A 23,742-nucleotide genomic window follows, 5' to 3' on the forward strand; every position below is an offset into this window, starting at 1 on the left:
TGCTTTAATGCAGTTACTCAAGTCTGTACCAATTAGATGTGATCTGTGGACCTAATTCATAATTATAAACATTTACCTTTATGAAGGTAAATGTTTATAATATTTATGAAGGCAAATGTGTATAACATTTGAGTTATAAACTTAGTTATGAGTTTATGTACTTAGATTGTGCCTTCAAATGAGCTTCCAGCCTATTGAAAACCTGAAATTGGCTCTCCCTTCCTTATTCAGATTATATTTTACCCACAATATTAACCTATGAAATAGATGATCGTATCTGTTATCAAGAAATAAAAGCAAATCTCTTTTGCTCAGAGAAAATGTTTACTTCTACATATTTCCATGTATTTGCTTTGGGAGATATTATTGTTTGGGAAGATTTATAACAAAATATGTTTACATGACAACTGTTGTACCTCAGGTTTCTTGCTGGTACAGAGGAAAAGAATGGCCTTTAAAAAGACAACCTTCCATCAAAGGTCAGGGAAAGGATAAAAGGAGAGTGGTTTATAGTCATATCACAGCTGTACCAGGTTGGATAACCGATAGCTTTATACAATGGAAAGAATGCATGGAATGAAACCCTGAAGATAGGAGTGCACCTTCTATAAAAAAAAGTATTTTTGAGGCTGGAGCTTGCATGAAAGAAAAACGGAGATAAGTTTTATTCCAGACGTAAGTGTTCTCTCTTCCTTTTTAGAGAGAGAATAAGTCAGATAAATATCTGAGCAGCACAAGTCAAAGAGGAAGGAAGGAAGGAAATAAATAAAAAAGCTTTATCCTTGTTACCCAGTTGTATCATCATCAGAATAGATAAGCAACCATTTTTTGAGGGAATAAAACAGACCATGCTGTTGGAACTCACTGTTGGAATAACTTTAGGGTGCATTTTTCTGTTCTGCCTCTGAAGTATGCTGTTCAAGTTATTAACTCAAGGTTCCCATTTATTACAAATAAAGATAAAGGTTCCCCTCGCCAGTGACGTGCGGTGAGGTTTATGGCTGGTGAGGCTGGTGACGTCACCAGGAAGGCAGGGAATGGGACCACGTGTGCTGGAGGCTGAGGCTGCCTCAGCCTCCAGCACATGTGATCCCATTCCCGCCTTCCTGAGCGCGCTTTCAGTGCTTTTCTGTGCGTCTGGCGTTTAGGACATCCGGCTATCTACCTAAACGCCAGACGCACAGAAAAGCACTGAAAAGCACTTCGCCTCCAAGCCACTTCGTCTTGATGACGTCGCCGCAGCTGCTGGGCGCAGCCAGACGGAGATAGCCAGAGCGGCGCCGAGGGGTCCGGGCGGACGAAAGAGCGAGCAAACGAGCGATGGAGGATCAGGCAGCCTGATCCTTGGTCGCTCGTCCGCCGGACTGCCTCGGCGCCACTCTGTCTACCTCCGTTCGTTCGTGCCCGGCAGCTGCGGCGACATCATCAAGACGAAGTCCATCGGAGGCAGAAATGTCGGTGCTCCCGGACTTCGTCTTGATGACGAAGCCACGAAAGCGACTGGGGAACAACGAGAACCTTCCTGCCTCTGCTGGACTTCGCGCGCTCCTCGCGACAGCAATATATGTCCAGAAGCGGCTTTTGTGGCTAATGGGGTTTGGGCTTCCAGCCCAACAGCCCCTGCCACTTCTGGACGTCTATTGCAGTCGCGAGGAGCGCGTAAAGTACAGCAGAGGCAGGAAGGTTATTGGCGCTTCCGAGAACCCTCCTGCCTCCGCCGGTTGCCCAGCTGGCACCGCCCCGTGTGTGCACCTCCTCCTCCTCCTCCCTCCTCTTTCTCTTCACTCCCCAAAGGCTCTTCTTACCAGAGCTTAGCGGGAGCCGTGTAAAAGGGATGGGAGGAAATATATATTATTATTATATATTATTATTTCATGATAAGAGGTGAGGCTCTGCCTCCCCTGTCTCCCCTGACCGCACGTCCCTGCCCCTCGCACATATGTGATAGTCGTTCTTGACTCTAGGGGGTGGTGCTCATCTCAGTTTCAAAGCCGAAGAGTCAGCGCTGTCTGAAGAGGTCTCCTTGGTCATGTGACTGGCATGACTAAACCCTAAAGGTACACGGAACACTGTTACCTTCCCACCAAAGATGGTTCCTATTTTTCTACTTGCATTTTTACATGCTTTCAAACTGCTAGGTTAGCGGAAGCTGGGACAAGTAACGGGAGCTCACTCTGTTCCGCGGAGCTTGGGATTCGAACCGCCGAACTGCCAAGCTTTCTGATCGACAAGCTCAGCATCTTAGTCATTGAGCCACCACGTCCCTTTATTACAAATAGCACCCTTCATTTTATTGCAAAACAATCCTATCAGTTCATTAGCTGCTTTGCAGATGGAGTGGGTCCTTTTCAACTAAATTGATTTTTTTTTTTATCAGGAGTGGCTCTAACTCTTGCTTTACAAATAGAAGTTTCCTGGCTTGAAAAATCCTGGTGGATTTTTTAAAAAAATTACTATTTTTCTTTTCCAAGCTTTCTACTTTCTCGGGTGCTTTTTTAAAAACTGCATTTTACCAGGCATCTGAGGTAGATGTTTAATCGTAGCTCTCAGGTAGCCCAAATAATCTAACATACAAAATGACTTGAAAGGTACATGGATAAACATTAGCATGGTCAACTTCCTGTTCATAATTCACTTGATTTATGGAGCCACTTGTATGACATCTCAGCCTCTGTATGTTGCCCTCATCGGATTGAATCACAAAACAATTCTCTTTTTAACCTACAATTATTGGTATTTAATAACAAATAATATTCTAACAAATAATTTCAAACTATTTTTGATATTTTTTGGAGATGTGGCATTTAATATTAATATGTCAATTGTTGCCTTAGAATGCATGTTATTCATAGCACAGCCTACACAAAATCACTACTTAATGATCATTATTTAAGTGTTATGCTAGTGTTATTTCTTAAAATTACTTTTATAACCCACCTTGGATTTTTAACTACTGGAGTAGGTAGACTTTAATCTTCACTTCATTGTTAAGAAATAGGAAGTGTCATTAAAATAGAATGAGTCATACATTCCACCTTTTAAAACTGGTTTAATATATGATATATTTCAAGCTCTATTTAACTTTCGGTATTATGAATAATGGCATTATTTTCTTTAAAAAAAAAACTTAATTGCTTTTCATTGGCATCTTTCCATGGCCATTCCAAAGCACTTTATATTTTCCTCAATACACCTCTTGTAGCTTCAGGAGGTTTTCAAATTAACACAGATTCATGCATGAAAAAATGACAAGGGAGCCTGCCCACCAAGTGACAAATTCCTAATTTTTAGTGTGGCACAGTAGTGACCCCTAAAACATCTAACAAGCTGACCACAAATGGACTGCCCTGAATAAATATTTCCACAGCCCTAATCTCTCCAATATGATGTCAGTTCTATAATGGCACAAACGGTGAAACTAGATTAGATATTAATAATTGCATTAAGGATATTTAGGAAGGTAAGTTAACAGTAAATAGATTTGTAGCTTGAATAGATCCAGGACCAGAAATGGGACATTTTCCTTGATTGGACAAAGCGACAATTAATCTCTCCAAAGAGGTTGGTTGTCATTCTAAAAAAAACTGAGATTAGCACTTAAACAGCCTCACAATCCAGAAAAGGACACTGTTTCCCCAAAGTTGTACAAAGGCTCTTTTGGCCACAACTGCCACTTATTCTTTGAGCAGGAGTCGTGAATCTAGGAGAATCTCCAAGTTGAACACTTGGCCTGTCTGGGGTAATGCCTCTCCATTCAGAACTAAAGATGATTTCTCCCATGGCTCTGCATACTATAGACCAGGGGTGTCCAAACTTGGGAACTTTAAGACTTGTGGACTTCAACTCCCAGAATTCCCCAGCCAGCCATGCTGGCTGGGGAATTCTGGGAGTTGAAGTCCACAAGTCTTAAAGTTCCCAAGTTTGGACACCCCTGCTATAGACAATCCATCTCCGGGCACCATGAAATGGCAATCAGATCCATGATAGTATGTAGTGCATGTAATGTCCTTGACTACCTGTGATCAGAAAAGTCGGCAGTTCAGCGGTTTGAATCCATAGAGCCGTATAACGGAGTGAGATCCCGTTACTTATCCCAGCTTTTGCCAACCCAGCAGTTCAAAAGCATGTAAAAAAATGCAAGTAGAAAAATAGGAACCGCCTTTGGTGGGAAGGTAACAGCGTTCTGTGCACCTTCAGCGTTTAGTCATGCTGGCCACAGGACCAGGGAGATATCTGCGGACAGTGCTGGCTCTTCTGCTTTGAAACGGAGATTAGCACCCCCCCCCCCTAGGGTCAACTAGCACATATGTGCGAGGGGAACCTTTACCTTTACCTTAGTCCTTGACTTACAACAGTTTGTTTAGTGACCATTTGAAGGCACAACAGCATTGAAAAAAAGGGACTTATGATCATTTTTCACACTTTGCAGCATTCCCATAGTTACATGATCTAAATTCAGACCCTTGGCAACTGACTCATATTTATGACGATTGCAGTGTCCCGGGGTCATGTGATCCCCTTTTGTAACCTTCTGACAAGCAAAGTCAATGGGGAAACTTGATTCATTTAACAACCATGCTACTAACTTAACAACACTTAATTGTCGTAAGGTCGTAAAATGGAGCAAACCTCACTTAATAACTGTCTCAACAACAGAAAATAGGCTCAGTTGTGGTCGTAAGTCAAAGACTGGCTGCACTAATATAATTATAGATTCATTGCATCTTGAAATGAAAGATGCATTTGGTCTTCATGAGGGAATGCAAATTTTTCCAGTCAGAATAAACACATTCTTGGCAGGTAGAACAATTTTCTGACTCACCCGGAACTTTGAACCAATTCTGAAAGGCAGCCTTTTATTAAAAGTCTGCACTAAATCTGCAAAACTGAACACATTTTCAAGCCAACAGTAAATAAAACAATAAGAGAATGTGCTCCATTGTTTGTTGGTATGCAGAAATATTAAAAATATGATCAACACTAAACTTACATAGGAGCTGATTAAAACTAAATATTAGGATATAATTTGGTTCTGTTCTTAGCTATTCTATATAAGCTATTTAAAATGCAATCGGTTTCCTTGGGAAAATTTTAACTACATCAAAACCAATAAGGATATATTCTATTTAATTCTGACTGGGTAGTAGCCTCTGCCTAGACAAAGTGCAATTAACTTGTCTCAATCTCTGGCTAATTTAGAGTCCGCCTCAAGCCTTCTTCCTTTGATATTTGTTAAAGTATGTTATTGCCTTTTCAGAGGAAACTGAAAGAAAAAATAAATGAAGGAGAAGAACACCAGGCATAGTTGTCTTTATGCACTGAATCAGAGCAGCCGTCTGTATTCTGACCAAAACAGATGAGAATGTGAAATGTATCAAATAATACATTTGATTATTATTTCCTCAAAATAATCACAAAAACCAACTTGCACATATTATATTCCCCGTCCGGCGTGGCAAAAGAGGCTTAAATTGATTCGCTGCTGTGTCCCTTGGGCAGCACAATTTTTGCTTGAAAGGCCTTGGCTGTGGGACTTGCTTTCCAGATGAAGTAGCCATTGCTTAAGGCTGGTACTTCCAGTGTGGAAATGCCAGGGAGGGAGAGGGAGAGGGAGAGGAAGGAAGGAAGGAAGGAAGGAAGGAAGGAAGGAAGGAAGGAAGGAAGGAAGGAAGGAAGGAAGGAGGGAAGGAAGGAAGGAAAGAAGGAAGAGAGGGAGGGAAGGCTCCATCTCAGAGTTAGCTTGACAGGTGACTCTAATCTGGCTTTTAGACAGGAAGGAAGGAAGGAAGGAAGGAAGGAAGGAAGGAAGGAAGGAAGGAAGGAAGGAAAAAAGGAAGGAAGGAGGGAAGGAAGGAAGGAAAGAAGGAAGAGAAGGAGGGAAGGCTCCATCTCAGAGTTAGCTTGACAGGTGACTCTAATCTGGCTTTTAGACAGGAAGGAAGGAGAGAAAGAGTGAGGAAGGAAGGAAGGAAGGAAGGAAGGAAGGAAGGAAGGAAGGAAGGAGGGAGGGAGGGAGGGAGGGAGGACTCCATCTTAGAGCTAGCTCTCTTGACAGGTGAATCTAAGCTGGCTTTTAGACAGGAAGGAAGGAGAGAAAGAGTGAGGAAGGAAGGAAGGAAGGAAGGAAGGAAGGAAGGAAGGAAGGAAGGAAGGAGGGAGGACTCCATCTTAGAGCTAGCTCTTGACAGGTGACTCTAATCTGGCTTTTAGACAGGAAGGAAGGAGAGAAAGAGTGAGGAAGGAAGGAAGGAAGGAAGGAAGGAAGGAAGGAAGGAGGGAGGGAGGACTCCATCTTAGAGCTAGCTCTTGACAGGTGACTCTAATCTGGCTTTTAGACAGGAAGGAAGGAGAGAAAGAGTGAGGAAGGAAGGAAGGAAGGAAGGAAGGAAGGAAGGAAGGAAGGAAGGAAGGAAGGAAGGAAGGAAGGAGGGAGGACTCCATCTTAGAGCTACCTCTCTTGACAGGTGAATCTAAGCTGGCTTTTAGACAGGAAGGAGGGAGAGAAAGAGGGAGGGAGGAAGGGAGGAAAGAAAGAAGTAAAGGAGGGAGGGAGGGCTCCATCTCAGAGCTAACTCTTTTGACAGGTGAATCTAATCTGGCTTTTAGACAGGAGGGAGAGAAAGAGTGAGGAAGGAAGGAAGGAAGGAAGGAAGGAAGGAAGGAAGGAAGGAAGGAAGGAGGGAGGGAGGGAGGGAGGGAGGGAGGGAAGGAAGGAAAGAAGGGAGGGAGGGAGGACTGCATCTCAGAGCTAGCTCTTTTGACAGGTGAATCTAATCTGGCTTTTAGACAGGAAGGAGGGAGAGAAAGAGTGAGGAAGGAAGGAAGGAGGGAGGGAAGGAAGGAAGGAAGGAAAGAAGGAAAGAAGGAAAGGAGGGAGGGAGGGCTCCATCTCAGAGCTAGCTCTTTTGACAGGTGAACCTAATCTGGCTTTACAGACGGCCCCAGCCTTTAGACAGGGAGGAGCCGATTCCTGAGCTCAGGTGCGATTCTTCTGCATCGACGCTCCTCCTCCTCTGCCTCTCGCTGCCGGTTTTCTTTCGGCAGTTCGGGATAGAGGAAGTTGGCCAGACTCACCTCCTTGGAGCCAAGGCATGGGCTGCTTGGGAGGAGTGGAGACCGCTTGGGAAGGAGTACGACAAAAAGCGGGGAAATATGGACATGGTTGGTAACTCTTCCGGCCAGAGGTTGGGGTTGTGAGGTTGGGGACAAAACAACGATTCTCTTAACTCTTCAGCGGCTTGCAGCTGGTTAAGGATCGCTCCCACGCGCAGCAGGAAAGCGGGTTTGGGGATTGGGGGGGGGAGTAGACCGGGCCCAAACTGCTTTGAAGGAGGAGGGTAGCTATACTTTGGATTGGTTTCTAGAGCAAGGTATTAATGTCTAGACTCTAGAGCAGTGTTTCTCAAACTTGGCGACTTTAAGTCCTGTGGACTTCAACTCCCAGAATCCCCCAGCTGGGAGTTGAAGTCCACAGGACTTAAAGTCGCCAAGTTTGAGAAACACTGCTCTAGAGCAAAGCACAACGTCTGGTCCGGGGGCCACAGTTGTGCTTTGGATTTTCCGGAGTCCTCTCTTGCTTTCGGTCCTGGAGTTTATTTAGCGGGTTCACGTTTCTGAAGTGAACTTTATCCATCTGCAGACGTGGCTTCTCTGTAAACATTTCTAGTACAACAGAAGGGGGGAAACGCTTCCCATTCTTTCTAGATGGCTTCTCTTTACAATTTATTTCTACCTGCAATGTTTTAGGTAAGGCTACCACTGGCTGAAAAAATATGGCTAAAACTGGAATATAGCAATGAGTTACAGCTCATTGTCTCTTTCTACTGCTACATTTCCTAATGTAATTTGGCTTTTGTGGCCAATTCCATTTTAATTCTGCCTAATAGTCAAGGGACAAGATTGAGCCATTATTATTATTATTATTATTATTATTATTATTATTATTATTATTATTATTATTATTATTATCATTATCATCATTATCATTATCATTATCATCATCATCATCATCATTATTATTATTATTATTTCAACAGAATTGTATCACAGCGGCCAGTTGTTTCGCCGGATTTGGCATTAATTACTAGTCGGGCCCCACCCAGGGGCCTAGGACGTCGTAACGTATTTTCGTAATATGTGTGCAGATCCAAGCAGTGCGGCCTTTTGCATTTGACTGATGGTGATTTTGTCAATTTTTAACTGTTTTAAATGTAATTCCAGTGCTTTTGGAATAGCACCCAGTGTGCCGATTACCACTGGAATTACCACTGCTGGTTTGTGCCATAATTGTTGAATTTCAATTTTTAAGTCCTGGTATTTCGCGATTTTTTCATATTCCTTCTCGGCGACCCTGCTATCACCTGGTATTGCGATGTCTATGATTGTAACCTTATTTTTCTCAACCAGTGTGATATCTGGTGTATTATGCGCCAGTATTTTATCCGTTTGTATGCGAAAATCCCACAAGATCTTGACCATCTGACTCTCGACGACTTTTTCAGGCTTATGTTCCCACCAGTTTGTTGCTGTTTTAATATTATAATTTTTGCACAAATTCCAGTGGATCATTTGTGCCACTGAATTGTGCCGCATTTTATAGTCAGTCTGCGCGGTTTTTTTACAGCAGCTGAGTATGTGGTCAACAGTTTCATCAGCCTCTTTGCAAAGTCTACATTTGGCATCATCAGAGGATTTTTCGATTTTGGCCTTAATGGCATTTGTTTGTTCTTGTGCAGCCAGGATTAGTGATTCTGTTTCTTTCTTTAATGTACCTGGTGTTAACCATAACCAAGTTTTTTCACTGTCCACTTTATCTTTTATGTTTTCCAGAAATTGGCCATGCAATGCTTTGTTCTGCCAACTCTCCATTCTTAATTTTATCACATCTTTTCTGTATTCTTGTTTTGTCTGTTGGGCCTTCAATAGATTTTTGTTCTTTACTTCGATTAATAGATGTTCTTGACTTTCTTTTAAATAATCAGCCAGTGCATGTTTTTCTTCTTCAACTATTTGCTTCACTTGTAATAATCCTCTGCCACCTGATTTTCGGGGTAGGTATAGTCTATCAATATCACCATGTGGATGTAAACTGTAGTGCATTGTCATTAGTTTCCTGGTTTTTCGGTCCAAAATGTCCAAATCAGCTTGTGTCCAGTTAACTATACCAGCTGTGTATCTTATAACTGGTATTGCCCAGGTGTTTATGGCCTTGATTGTATTTCCACCATTCAATTTAGATTTCAAAATTTTCCTAACTCTGTTGGTGTACTCTCCCCTGACAATAGTTTTTACTTCTCCATGCTTGATGTTATCCAACTGCAGAATGCCTAAGTATTTGTAGGCTTCATTTTCATTTCATTTAATTAGTTGGCCATTGGGCATTTCAATTCCCTCATATGTAGTGATTTTGCCCCTTTTTATGGATACAGTGGCACATTTTTCCATGCCAAACTGCATTGAAATATCGGTGCTGAATACCGATTGGTGCTTTAAGTCAGAGGCCTCTAAAATCCCCAAGTACTTATAGTCTTTTTCTGGTTTTACTGCCTTTATCATTTCTTCGTTCTCCTGTTGTATTCAATCATCTTCTAGGACCTTGCCTGCCTTGGTTTCCATTGTTGCACATTTGTCAATTCCAAACTACATACCAATGTCTTGGCTAAATTCTTTTGTGCTTTCAATTAATAAATTCAGTTCAGCTTTTGTTTTACCAAACAGCTTCAAATCATCCATGTACACCAAGTGTGAAATTTTCAGTCCTTTCTTTGCAAGTTCGTATCCACAGTTCACCTTCTTCAAAATGGTTGTCAGTGGTAGCATTGAGAGTATAAAAAGTAGAGGTGAAAGGGAATCACCCTGGAAAATGCCTCGTTTAATTTCAACTTCACCCAGTTCTTCTACATTAGCCATAAGCTTTGTTTTCCAGAGGTTCATTGAAGTTTCCATGAATTTTCTGTATGTTGCTGCTGATGCCAAAGATTTTATGATGATGATGATGATGATTATTTACCTTATTCATTAAACATAAAACTTAGCCAACTGACCATTCAAAAATGCATTACAAATACCAGATACGGTTTGCTTCCAGCGTCCTAGGTATCAACCAAGTACCTTCTTAAAATATAAGATGTTCCGAGTAACGCAGTTTTTTGCAGTTCCGCTGGTGTTATTGCAGGAAGCTGCAATTTGTTGATGTATCTTGTAAAATTCTTGGACATGGTGCCAAGTGCCCCGATGACAATGGATATCACTGTTACATGCTTCATCCATAGCCGTATAGTTTCGATGGCCAGGTCGCGATATTTCATTATTTTTTCTACTTCTTTTTCTTCAATTCTGGCATCTCCAGGAACAGTGATATCAATAAACTGTACACTTCGGCCCTCTACAACCGTAATATCTGGCGTGTTGTGCTCCAAATGATGATCTGTTTGTATTAGAAAGTCCCACAAGATCTTCACCTTCTCATTTTCGATAACTTTTTCCACTTTATGTTCCCATGACTTTCTGGATACTGGTAAATCATATTTTTTACATAATGACCAGTGGATTAATTTAGCAACTGGGTCATGTCTAGCTTTGTAATCAGTTTGTGCAATTTTGCTGCATTCACGTATTAAATGTGAAACAGTTTCAACTTTGTTATTGCAAAGTTGGCAGTTTAGGTTGTCAGTGGATTTTTGTATCTTCGCTTTCATGGCATTAGTTTGCAGTGCTTATTCTTGAGCAGCCAGTATTAAACCTTCTGTTTCTTTCTTGATAGTTCCCATCTTAAACCATGTCCATGACAAATTGTCATCATATTTTCCTTCCAGGTTTTTCAGGTGCTGTCCATGCAAAGCTTTGGTTTTCCATCTATTTAATCTGTCATCCAGCTGTTTTTCCTTATATTCTGCCTTTGTTTCTGTTGTTTTTATGCTGTTCTCCATTTTCACAGCCTGCAGCAATTTTTCTGTACTTTGGTTCACATAATCATTCAAACTTCATTTTCTTGGCAGGTACAACCTGTCGATGTCACTTCATGGATGTAAAGCATGGTACATATTCAAAAGTTTGTGTGTTTTCCGGTCCAAGTTTTCTAGTTCAGCCAGAGTCCAGTTGATGATTCCAGCTGAGTAGCATATCATTGGAACTGCACATGTATTAATGATTAATGATTATTGTTATTGTTGTTGTTGTTGTTGTTGTTGTTGTTGTTATTATTATTATTATTATTATTATTATTATTATTATTATTATTACATATTTGGTGAGATTCACAGCCTTTGGGGCTGGTTGGTATCTCAACAGCTCAAGTCCTAACCAAGGACCTAGGAACTGTTAAGGTAACGTCAGAGGATATAAGCTGTTCCAAGTAGAGTCAGAATGTTCAAGTCCGATAAATTTAGAATTATTATTATTGTTGTTGCAGTTGTTGTTATAAAGTACACAAAGTAAGATCCACTGAAGAATGGAGCTGCTTCTGAGAGACTAGATTGTACTAGTAATCTAAGACCCCTGAGATGGTCTGCATCTACACTTGATATTGTACAGTTTATTTTTAATTGTGAAACTACTTGAATAATGGCTTCTTTTGCTTTCTCCCCTTCTTTTGCTTTTTTGAGAACCTGTTGGATTAGTGGGGAAAACCTGCATGAGTAGATACGTCCTTGGTGCAATGTGTGTCAGTCTAGTTGTAGTCCCTGATGCAGGTGGCAACACGTGCCTCCTGAGATTAGAGTATTTAGTACCTGGAAATAAATGATTCTCCAAGCATGTTCTCCTTTTGATTTACAAAATGAATTCTAGATTCTTGAAGTGCAACTGTAGTGAGTCTCCCCTCACATGTCTTTGGGTTGTATTGTTCTATTCTTGTGCTCTTTATCCTTAATCTTCCCCCAAATCTCTTTAAAAATTCCTTAAACAAAAAGATCTGATTTTCTGCACTGAAGGGCTGCTACAGAGAAGAGAGCAACAACCTAAGAGCACCTAAAGGCAGGACAAGAAATAACACTTGCAAACTTACCAAAGAAAGACCCAACCTAGAACTAAGGAGAAATTTCCAGACAGTGAGAACAAATAATCAGCAATTGCTTCCAGAAGTTGTGGGAAGATTTTAAGAAGAGATTGGATAGTCATTTGTCCATAATGGTATATAGCAGCGATGGCGAACCTTTTTTGACATGCATGCCAAAAGTGGGGAGACTGCAGGGGGGTAGTGTGTGGGCGTGTCGCACCCATAATGCAATGCCGATCCCCCCAGTGCGCATGCGCGCACTACAGGTGCTCCCCCCATTTTTTTGCATGCTTTTTTTTTGCCTTCCCCAGACTCCAGAGGCTTTATAGGAGGGCAAAAACAGCCTGTCCCGCCTCCTTTGAAGTCCTCCGAAGGCTTGAGGGACCTTCAGGATGCTTCCCTGAAGCCTCCGGAGCAGTCAAAACAACCCTCTGAGCAAACAAGAAGTCCGTTCCCGAAGTTCCGGTTTGCCCATAGGGCCAGTTGTTTGAGCTCCGGAGGCTTCAGGGAAGCTCATGAAGCCTCCGGAGGGCCTCTGGGTGGGTGGAGGAGGCTCTTTTCGCCCTCCCCAGGCTCCTATAAAGGCTCTGGAGCCTGGGGAGGGCAAAAAATGGCTTTAAAAAGGGTGAACTCAGCTGGCCAGCACGCACATACTGACAGGGCAGGGCCTTGCCCTGACAAATGGCTCCGAGTGCCACCTGTGGCACACGTGCCATAGGTTCACCATACTGGTATATAGGATTTCTTGCTTGAGTGAGGAGTTGGGCTAGAAGACCTCCAAGGTCCCTTCCAACTCTGTTACTATTACATGATAATTCACACTCTTCCTACCCTAATGTTCATTGACTTATTGTAAGCTTAATTAAACATTGGAGAGAAAAGTAACTGGCATTGCTTGCACTTTTCTTTCCAATGTTTAATTAAGCTTACAATAAGTCAATGAACATTAGGGTAGGAAGAGTGAGTAATAGTAATAAAAATGGCTTTTTATTGCTTTTTATGCAATAAAAAAACTTCTAGTCTTGTTAGAAAAGAAACAACTCCAACTCTTGAATTTGTTGTCATTGTAGAACAACGGTGTCAAACTCAGGTCATCACGGTGGTGTCACGTGACGTGTTAGGACTTCCCCCCCCCCTTTTGCTAAACTGGGCATGGGCCTGGCCAGCATGTGATGCATCTGGCCCGCAGGCTGAGCGTTTGACAGCCCTGTTGTAGAACAAAAGTGACACATGTATCTCTAGAGTTCAGTAATATATTGGTACCAACTCATAGTAGTTACATATCATGTGGTTGTACTGATGCATAATGTGGCTTATCTGATCTGACACAACTATAGTACCTTGTAAAGTACAGTTTATAGCTTTGTGTTAGTCATAAACATTGGTCATCTATTGGACTGAGATAACTTAAAAAATTCTAGGTGCATTATATTCTACAGGAATTCCTGTAGAATTCCTGTTTGTTTAGTAAAGGTTACATTAATATTGAACTTGAGGAAATTTATTTCAGAGGTGTTTGCAATTGCAAAGGATTTCTAATTAGTAATAGATCTCTCTCTCTCTCTCTCTCTCTCTCTCTCTCTCTCTCTCTCTCTCTCTCTCTTTCTCCCCCATTGTGAATTTCTCTCTTTTTCTCTCTTAGTTAGAAAGGTGATAAGTGAAGAACTGTTAGGCCTTATCAAACTTGATTTGGAGTAGGAAAGAAGGGAACTTTCCTCCCAGAATCTTGCATTAGGATATCCCGCCACTAAAAATTAAGGTTTAACAAGATGCCCTAACAAGTGGTTAAGGTACCAGGCTAGAAAGCGGGAGATTGTGAGTTCAAATCCCATCTTAGCCATGAAAGCCAGTTGGGTGGCTTTAGGCCAGTCCCTCTCTCTCAGCCCAACACAACCCACAGCACTGTAGTTGTGGGAAAAATAGGAGGTGGATGTTGTGTTGGATATGTTTGCCACTTTGAGTTATCTGTACAAATAATTAAGATAGGAAATGAATCAGATTTGTTAAAAAGAAATGATCAGAAAGTACCGTAATTTTCATTCTATAAGACCCACCGGTGTATAAGATGCACCAATATTTTGAAGAAATAAGTAGGGGGAAAAACTTTTTGTCTTCCCTGGCCCCCAGGAGCACTCTGCAGGCTTCAGGGCTGGAGAAAGGCAAAAATGCCCTAATTTTTCACCAAAAAGGGGGCATTTTCCCCTTCCCCCAGCCCTGCTGAGGCCTGCAAAGTGGTTCTGGGCATGGTGGAAGGCAAAAATACCTCTGTTTTGGTGAAAAACAGCCCGTTTTTCATAAAAATGGGATGCAAGGACGGGCCTCTTTTAGGGGGGGAAAGTGCATCTTATAATCTGAAAAATATGGCAGATTGTAAGAAGGAAAAAAAAGGGATTTGTCCATTTCCCAGTTGTGATGGGAGTATAGTGAATGATCTGTTGTGTGTATATTGTGCCACTGCAGAATCTCTGGTTTTGTCAGAGCTATTTTCAAATTCCAGCATACTGTGCTGTGCTTCATGGACGCGCCGTGGCACCTGTGGTGCTCTTTAGAAGCAGAGGCATCTCTTCTGGATCCAGATCTATTGTTTCAGCTGTGTTTTAACTCATAATACCATAATTCTTCTCCGGAATACAATCCTTCTGGGATGCCTTGTTGCAGTGTTGTGACCTGGCAAAGGCTTCTGTTTTCATTGGGCCATCTCTGAGTACCACCTAAGAGAATTCAGAAATAGAGGAGCACCTGGTTTTCAATAAAGAACCATAAACAGGGCTGTGCGTTTGGGCTGTTTTTGTTCCTTGAAAAGCAGGCAGATATTGTGCCCACGCTGCAGACACAATGCTGTTTGTTTAATCTTTGCTGCCATTGGTTATAGCCATAACACTGCGTGGTGTTTTAGATGAAGATCAGTGGGTTTCATTTGTCTTTCTTGTATGGCAGTGTTAATTGCAGATAGATTCCAGTTTCAACTAGAGTCTTTGGCATGCCTGGTTGCATCGTGCAGCTGGCTGCTCTAGCACAATCAGAACAACTGAAGTATCCCTTGGATGCTTTACATCACACTGTTTAATGTGGAAACACTGGCAATGACTACGAGAGGTTATTCAGAGGAGACCATTTGGTATTTAATAAGTTGGATGCAATTATACAAAATTCAATAACATCTCAGGACAAGGCTCAATTGTGTTGTTTTCTCATTAAAGGCATCAGCATGTCTCTTTTCAGCATAATGGAACTTCTGTCTAGGGCTGTCTGTTTCCCCTGGATTTTCTAATCTCTGATCTATTTCAGGATAAAACCAGCTAACATACATGTTTCTCATGCTAGGTGAGGCCATTAAGTTCATCAGGTGGTTCAAACTAGTACCACCCTCTTGCTCATTGTGGCAGCCTCCAAATGTCCAAGGTGTGTAATGCCCAGAATTAGTTGTTGTCCGTTCTGGGAAAGGTTGGTTCTACCACAGTGATGGCTAACCTTTTTTGGATTGCGTGCCAAAAGCGGGGGGAGCGCAGGGGGGTCGTGTATGGGTGTTCCCACACCCATAATGATATGTGCCAACCCCAGCGCGCATGTGCACACAACCCCAACTTGCTTTTGGCACACTTTTTTTGCCAGGCTCCAGAGGCTTTCTGAGGAGGGCGAAAACAGCTTCCCCCACCCTCCCAGAAACCCTCCGGAGGATTCAGGAAGTTCCCTGAAGCCTCTGGAAGGCAAAAAAAACAACAACAGCCCTACAGGCAATCCAGAAGTTCGGGACTGGTGACTTCCAGTTTGGCCGTAGGACCGTTTTTCGCCCTCCAGAGTTTTCATGGAAACCTCCCTAAGGTTCCTGGAGGGCGAAAAACAGCCCTACGAGCAAACTGGAAGTCCGTCCCTGAATTTCCGGTTTCCCATAGGGGTGGTTTTTCGCACTGCAGAGGCTTTAAGGAAGCCTCCGAAGTGCGAAAAACGGCCTTAATAGAAGGCCAAAGTCAGCTGGCCAGGGCGTGCATGTGCACTGAAATTGACAGGGCAATGCCTCGGGTGCCCTAACAAATGGCTCAGCGTGCCACCTGTGGCACGCATGCCATAACTTCACTATCACAGTTCTAAGCATATCCGGAGGACCTTTTTAAAACTGGAAGAAATAAATTGTTACAGTGAGGCTCAGCCAGAATTTATGAGAGTTGATTTCTGGGCCCAAAAGTTATGATAGTAAAAAGTGCTTTGTTATTTTAAATGTTTTTCCCTTCTTCCTTCTCATCTCCATCCCTACCGCACAACATTAACTTGTGTATAGTTTCCAGCTAATTAATGGCAAGAATTAGAGAGAAAAGCAAGAGCAATTGTCATTAAGATAGACTTGATTTACAGTTCTCCATGGGCAGATGATCAGGAACTTTTCAGATTAAATCTAATGAGAATGGCTCATGGAAAGTAGAAAAAACAGTCCAGGAGTTCTGGAGGTTACCAGATTAACTACTTTTGCAGTAATCCAGTGGAAAAAAATCTCTTCTTACTAATACTAGGTAGTTGGACATAATTTCCTCACTACAAGGATTTCAGTCTTCCCTTGTTGTGCTTCTATTCAGCTTTTGTTATTTATATTAGTATTAGCTCCAGTATGCTAATGATTAAACTATTACTGTGATACAATGGATATTCAGAGGAGGCCTGGAAAGATTTTAATTTAGTTCCAGCATGAGTAACAGAGTTACATTTTCACCAGGCACTAATTCACTGGTAGCGCTGCAACTGGCAATTACCTTTTCTCTTTTGGTCTATTTTAGGAAAAGCCCAGAGATTTTGGCAGTCTTCGAGCAATGTTTCAAAATGATTCCAATTTTTCCAATATGCTCATGGAATCTGCAAAGAAGCCTCCTGCCAAATTCAGTCCACGGCAAAATACAGGTGGCTCCTCTGCATCTCAACCCACACCAACACGCTTGCACCAAAGGCGGGTTCCAGATCCTGAACAGCAAACCAAGCAGTTCAGTTACACGTCACAGAAATTGGAAAGCAGGCAAGTCAAACCTATTGTATTCCCAAAGGCCAGGCTCAAAGACAAGAAGGACTCAAACCTCTCTGGGGCCATTTGCAAGCCACCTTTATTGGGGGATGAATCACAGAAACCACATCCAAGATCTTGCCTTTCTCCTCAAGGACTTGAAGGAGCGAGCAGTTCTTTTCGCAACACACTGCACATTTGGGAAAGTGCTTCAGCACAAGGGGACCAGAACTGTGGTGCAATACCCCCACAGTGTACGATCAGGACAACTTCTCTTTCCCACCCACAAGTTGCTAATGTTGCGATTTCGACAGAGGACAAAGCAAAAGTAGCTGGACTTAAGCAAGGGATTGTCCTTGATGTGTGTAAGCCTCCGTCCCACGTACAGAATGAATTTGTTCCTACGACTTCACCTCCAGTTCCTCCAAGAAGTCAGACAAGCTTAAATAGAGTCGTTGCTGGTTTGTCTCCAAATAGTTTGAACAATTCGAACAGTCTAAGCAAGGTCTCAAATGGTAAATATCATGTTTAATATTTTTCTTTTCTTATTTATTTATTTATTTATTTATTTATTTATTTATTTATTATTAGCGTTTATATACCGCCCCCTCTCCCGAAAGGGACTCGGGGCGGTGTACAGTCCGTACCAAAATACAACAGATTAAAACGTAGAAATAACTATATAAATACATGTATAAGAGGAGGGTAAAATATGCCAAACTGTACAGCTAATAAATAAATCAATACAAAAGTTTAAAATATCAAGTTAAATTTAAAACAATATCCCTCTAAAAACCAGTAAGAATGTGTATGCCAGGAGGTAGACGTTAAAATTATGCCAAACCAGCCAGTCGGAACAGGTGTGTTTTCAGTTTCTGTCGGAAGGAGCGGAGGTCAGTAGTGGTTCTAATATCGGGGGGAGGTCATTCCAGAGGGTTGGGCCCATCACAGAGAAGGCCCTACTCCTTGGTGTCGCCCGTTGGCATTGCCTCGTGGACGGCACCAGGAGAAGGCCCTCCCTGTGAGAGCGGATTGGCCGCAGGGATGTATGTGGGAGGATGCGATCCCGCAGGTAACTAGGCCCTATGCCATGGAGCGCTTTAAAGATGGTGATCAGAACCTTGAAACGCACCCGAAAGACCACAGGTAGCCAGTGCAGCTCGCGCAGGAGAGGTGTTACGTGGGAGTACCTAGTACTCCCCATGACTACCCGCGCGGCTGCGTTTTGGACTAGCTGCAGTCTTCGGGCGCGTCCCAAGGGAAGCCCCATGTAGAGAGCGTTACAGTAGTCCAGGTGAGACGTCACCAGTGCATGAGTGACTGTGCGTAGGGCATCATGGTCCAGAAGGGGGCGCAATTGGCGCACCAGGCAAACCTGGTGGAACGCCCCCCTTGCCACGGCTGCCACATGATCATCCATTGACAGCCGGGCGTCTAGGAGGACGCCCAAATTGCGCGCCCGTTCCACAGGGGGCAATTGTTCGCCCCCTATGGCCAGTGATGGAATCAACTGGCTGAACCGAGGCGCCGGTAGCCACAGCCACTCAGTCTTGGAGGGGTTGAGTTTGAGTCTGTTGTCCCCCATCCAGACCCCGACGGCTTCCAAACACCGGGACATCACTTCGACAGCCTCGTTGGGGTGGCTTGGGGTTGAGATGTACAACTGAGTATCATCAGCGTACAGATGGTACTCAACCCCAAAACCACGGATGATCTCACCCAGCGGCTTCACGTATGCGTTGAACAGAAGGGGCGAGAGGACCGACCCCTGCGGCACCCCACAAGAGAGTGGCCTCGGGGTTGACCTCTGCCCCCCAGTCAACACATTTTGCATCCAGCCGGAGAGGTAGGAGCCGAACCACCGTAAAACGGTGTCTCCGACTCCCATCCCCTCCAGCCGGCGCAGTAGGATACCATGGTCGATGGTATCAAAAGCCGCTGAGAGGTCTAATAGGACCAGGATAGAGGAGCAACCTCTATCTCTGGCCCTCCAGAGATCATCCACCAACGCGACCAAGGCTGTCTCGGTGCTGTGCCCGGGTCGGAAGCCGGACTGGCGTGGGTCTAGATATACGGATTCGTCGAGGTGACGTGGAAATTGCTACGCCACCACATTCTCAACAACCTTCGCTAAAAAGGGGAGGTTGGAGACTGGACGATAATTAGCTAGCTCCGTTGGGTCAAGTGAAGGCCTCTTGAGCAGGGGCCTCACCACCGCCTCGAGCTGGTCTCGGAGCTGGTCTTTTCTGATATTAAGTCAGTTATATTTGCTTCAAAGGTCTAAGGACAATTATAGCCAGAGCACAGACAAAAAGTGATTAGTCTACAACTGCTTCCTAGCCTTTAGAAATATCATATATCCATTGGTGATAACTGTTTTTTCAGGTTGTAAACGGGGGTGGGATTCAGCCGGTTTGGACTGGTCTGGGTCAACCGGATGCTAATTTTGTATCTGGTTCACCGACCTGGTTGTTGCAAGTACTGGCTGGCCCCGCCCACCCTGCCCTTCACCTCCCCTCCCCACCCCTCCCAAGAGTCTCCACACAGCCCGTTCATCATGCCAGGTAAGTACAGGGCCTGTGCGAAGGCTCTGGGAGGGCGAAAAATGGACCTACCAGAAGTTCCGGAAGATCTGGAAGTCCGGAAACAGGTCCATTTCTGTCCTCTGGAGGGCCGTTTTGCCCTCCCGGAGGCTTGACGAAAGTAATATTTTACTGGCCCATAAGACCTGGTGTCAATGTTTGGGTGATAATAGAGGGTTGTGGTAGATAAAGGTCCGTATCATACCAGCCATCATAGAAGATACTACCCTTCTTTATTAGAATGACAATTCTTACACTAACATAAGCTTAACTTCTCTTTGGGGACATCTGCGAGCCAAAATATCATAAAGCTTTTTCCAACACATCATCAAATCAACTTGATGCATAGGCTCTAACAACGGGACAGTTAATGCAACAGTGAACTCCATGCCTTGTTTCCCAGACTGTAGCTTAATACTTGTAGGAGATGGATAAAGATTAGGCTTTCTGACTGTGTTATTTCTCTATTGTTTGATTAAAGCCTTGAAGTGATGGCACCCAACTAGTTACTAATCAGCGTCTGTTCTTCATAAATATTAAGCTATGTGCTTGCTCTTATAGTAACCAGAGGGATAGAAAAAATGTGTGGCTCCCCAGGCAAACATTCAGAGCATGCTGTTGTGGCTGCTGAAAGGAATTTTTTGCAAACTCAGGAGGAGAAACCTACCATTGGGAAGCTCTGACTTTGACAGTCTTCACAAAATCCAGGACCAAAGCCAACACTGAAGAAGATTAATATTTAATTGATTTTATTTTTTCCCCGGCAAAAGTTGCCTCACAGGAATTTAATATTAAGCTGTAATTTTGCCAACTTACAATGAATGCAGGTGATTCATACGATGAGATTTTGAATGTAGCTTCCAGGGTTTTCTCCCAACTGACCTTTCTAAGTGGCTTTTCAGTGCTGAGTCACAGGATTTTCATTTTTTATGAATCTGGTGTACAGTGTGGCTGTCATAAAATAACACAAACAAGTTCTGCAAGATCATACCCATCCCATCTTATGAGCTGCTTACTTTCCAGTCTGCATGCGGGAGAGATGCATCATCACATCCTCTTATTCATTTTCCTCAGCAAAAGAATGTTGAGAAACTGAGCAGATTGTATAAGGTGGCATACAGGTTCTTAAAATCAGTAACTCCACAGCTATCATGGCTTTTGTGTTGCTGATGGCCATATCCAACACAAAGTTGTCCAATGTCCTTTGGTTGTGTGAAGAAGTAATGCCCTGCCTTTCTAGCCTATAGTTTCATTCAATGACTTTAGGTTTTATATTTATGACAACATCCACAGACAAAATAGAATTTATTTTATTTAGGAAATGTATTTGGCTGTCAATTTTAAGCAAATAACAGGGGGGAAATAATGATTTTATTAATCAAATTTATATGGCCATCCATCTATCCAGTAGCCATGTAAGTTTCATAAATTAAAAGAAACTTCAACTTTTTTGCCTTTGTTGTTTCAGTGCTGCCATGCCGTCCTCTCCCCTTTTTTAATTAAAAAAAAGTCCTAAATTTAGAGAAGTTGCTCTAGGCTTTGAATAATTTGGGTGAACCGTTCTCCTCCTTCAATTCCACAATATATAATATGCAAGGCTGCATTTTTTTCAGTCCCCAAGGTCATTACTTTTATTTGCTTACCACATTTATATTCCAAATTTTCTCAGAGAAGTGACGTAGACCAGGAAGCAGCTCATTAATTTTATCCCATAACAATTTAATATAGGTTGAACTGAGATCGAACGACTGGTCTAAAGTCATTTAGGGATCTCCCTGTGTCAATGGAGTCCCTAATCTGGGTCTCCCCATTAAGTCCAATGTATTCAAAATTACTTGTTTTGCTGCAGATTAAACAGCAGTATGATTTGCTGTCGGGGTTTTTTTTTCCAGACAAGTACAAAAAAAAATATGAATCCAATCATTTAATACAATATGGAAAATAACAAATGTGGTAGAACCCCTCTCCCACCAAAACACGAGTATCCATCCTATCCCACTTTGCTTCAATGATATTTTTGCATCACTGCTCACTCGTTGCAGGATTCATCCATCAAAAAAAAAAAGAATTGAGGAAAAAAAGAAGTATGATTCCTATGATCAAAAAATTGCCCGTTCATGCTGAAACATTTGGATAAGTGGTTCTCCCCTTCCCTACGAAATGCTAGGAACCAGAGTTTGGAGGACATTAAATGATACCTTGTTAATTATTGTGGTACAGATCAGAGGTGGTATTCAGCAGGTTCTGACCAGTTCCGGAGAACCGGTAGCGGAAATTTTGAGTAGTTTGGAGAACCGGTAAATACCACCTCTGACTGGCCCGTCCCCATCTACTTTCTGCTTCCTGAGTCCATCTGATTGGGAGGAAATGGGGATTTTGCAGTAACCTTCCCCTGCCACTCCTACCAAGCCATGTCCACAGAACCGGTAGTAAAAAAAATTGAATCCCACTACTGGTACAGATGCTGCCAGTTCTGCAGCCAAAAGGCCAGTGCAGGCATACATTGGCATGGACCTTCCCTACATACTTTAATTTAGTTTACTTTATTGTCATTGCACCTCGTACAATGAAATTAAATACCATGAAAGAAAGTTGCTGGAACTAGAAGAAAATAATTTGGAGAAAGGAGCTGACGTCACGACGATACATCATGCGATCTCAAGGCTCTTAGATCGCAGTCGATACTTTTGCCGCTGAATGGTCCATCTGACCTAAACCATCCTGAAGAGATGGTGACAGGGAAGAGTAAGTCATGCTGATCTCAGGGACATTGCAAAGTCCCTGATTGATCCCAGAGAATCTCTTCTAGCTGACGACAAAAAGGACAGCCTCAAGCTGCTAAAGTCAGGACAGCTCCGCAACGGAAGGAAAAGCGGAAACAGAAAGTGTATCCATCTGGTGAGGAAATTTTATTTTTATAAACGACTGCCCAAAAAAGATTGAAGTTAAATTAAATTGGTAAAGAAAAGGAAATAAGAGGAGGAATTAAGCATTATTGGACAGTGTGTGTGTGTTTTCTTTTCCTATTAATGGAAATTGTGTGAATATTTTTTTACTTTTTAAAGTGAAAGTTTCGGATTTTCTTCTATTTCTTTTTTTATCTATGGATTAATTTTTTTCCTTTACTTCTACAATATTGGTTGGGATGGATTTTTTCTTTTTATTTGGTTTAATTTAAGAACTTTATTTCTTCTAAGCCTGAAACCAGTGACGTGCGGTGAGGTTTATGGCTGGTGAGGCTGGTGACGTCATCAGGAAGGCGGGGAATGGGACCACGTGTGCCTCAGCCTCCAGCACACGTGATCCCATTCCCCGCCTTCCTGAGCATGCTCCGCCGGCTCGCGCTCCGCGATCCCCGACAGCAGCTGCTTTTCTGTTCCTCTGGCGTTTAGGACATCCGGCTATCTATCTAAACGTCAGATGCACAGAAAAGCACTGAAAAGCACTTTGCCTCCAAGCCACTTCGTCTTGATGATGTCGCCGACGTCGCTGCTGGGCGCGGCCAGACGGAAATAACCAGAGTGGCGCTGAGGGGTCCAGGCGGACGAAAGAGCGAGCGAGCAAACGATGGAGGATCAGGCAGCCTGATCCTCAGTCGCTCGTCTGCCAGACTGCCTCAGAGCCACTCTGGCTACTTCTGTCCATCCACGCATGGCAGCTGCGGCAACGTCATCAAACCCCTGCCAATTCTGGACGTCTATTGCAGTCGCGAGGAGCACGCAAAGTACAGCGGAGGCAGGAAGGTTATTGGCGCTTCCGAGAACCCTCCAGCCTCCGCCGGTTGCCCAGCTGGCACTGCCCCACGCGCGCTCCTCCTCCTCCCTCCTCTTCCTCTTATATATATGAAACTCCCTTGTGGATATTATTATTATATATTATTATTTCATGATGAGAGGTGAGGCTCTGCCTCCCCTGCCTCCCCTGACCGCAGGTCCCTGCCTGAAACATAAAGAAGATTTAAAAGGTATATAAAGAGGGTAGCAACCTTAGAGGGAAAAGTAGTTACACTGCCACTTGGAGGTTGGAGGTTGAGACCTGGAAACATTGCTTTTTCTTTTTTCCCTTTGATCATTTTGACCTTGCACTTCAAAGGCTTCAGTTTGTTTATAAAGAAGGGCATGGATTGTTTATGTAGGTGCTCTTTGGATGCTTGTTGCTAGCTGGAAAGAAGTGAAAACAGA

At 43.1% G+C, this 23,742-nt stretch overlaps 1 protein-coding gene across 3 annotated transcripts in view; it reads left to right on the forward strand.

The window, feature by feature from the left end:
* The first annotated feature begins 6,946 nt into the window (after positions 1 to 6,946).
* The window catches only part of FYB2 (FYN binding protein 2), a 41,528-nt gene continuing 24,732 nt past the window's right edge, over positions 6,947 to 23,742 (forward strand). The window contains exons 1-2 of one of the 3 annotated variants that reach the window (XM_081946487.1): positions 6,947 to 7,161; positions 16,762 to 17,494. In XM_081946487.1, coding sequence (XP_081802613.1) covers positions 7,153 to 7,161; positions 16,762 to 17,494 — 742 coding nt within the window. In that variant the 5' untranslated portion in view covers positions 6,947 to 7,152. Of the gene's footprint in view, positions 7,162 to 7,606; positions 7,747 to 16,761; positions 17,495 to 23,742 lie in introns of those variants that run through there. The other 2 variants (XM_081946488.1, XM_081946489.1) reach the window with 2 other exon arrangements.

The sequence above is a fragment of the Natrix helvetica genome (genome assembly GCF_964273705.1).
Source record: "Natrix helvetica genome assembly, chromosome: 3".
Classification (NCBI taxonomy): domain Eukaryota; kingdom Metazoa; phylum Chordata; class Lepidosauria; order Squamata; family Natricidae; genus Natrix; species Natrix helvetica.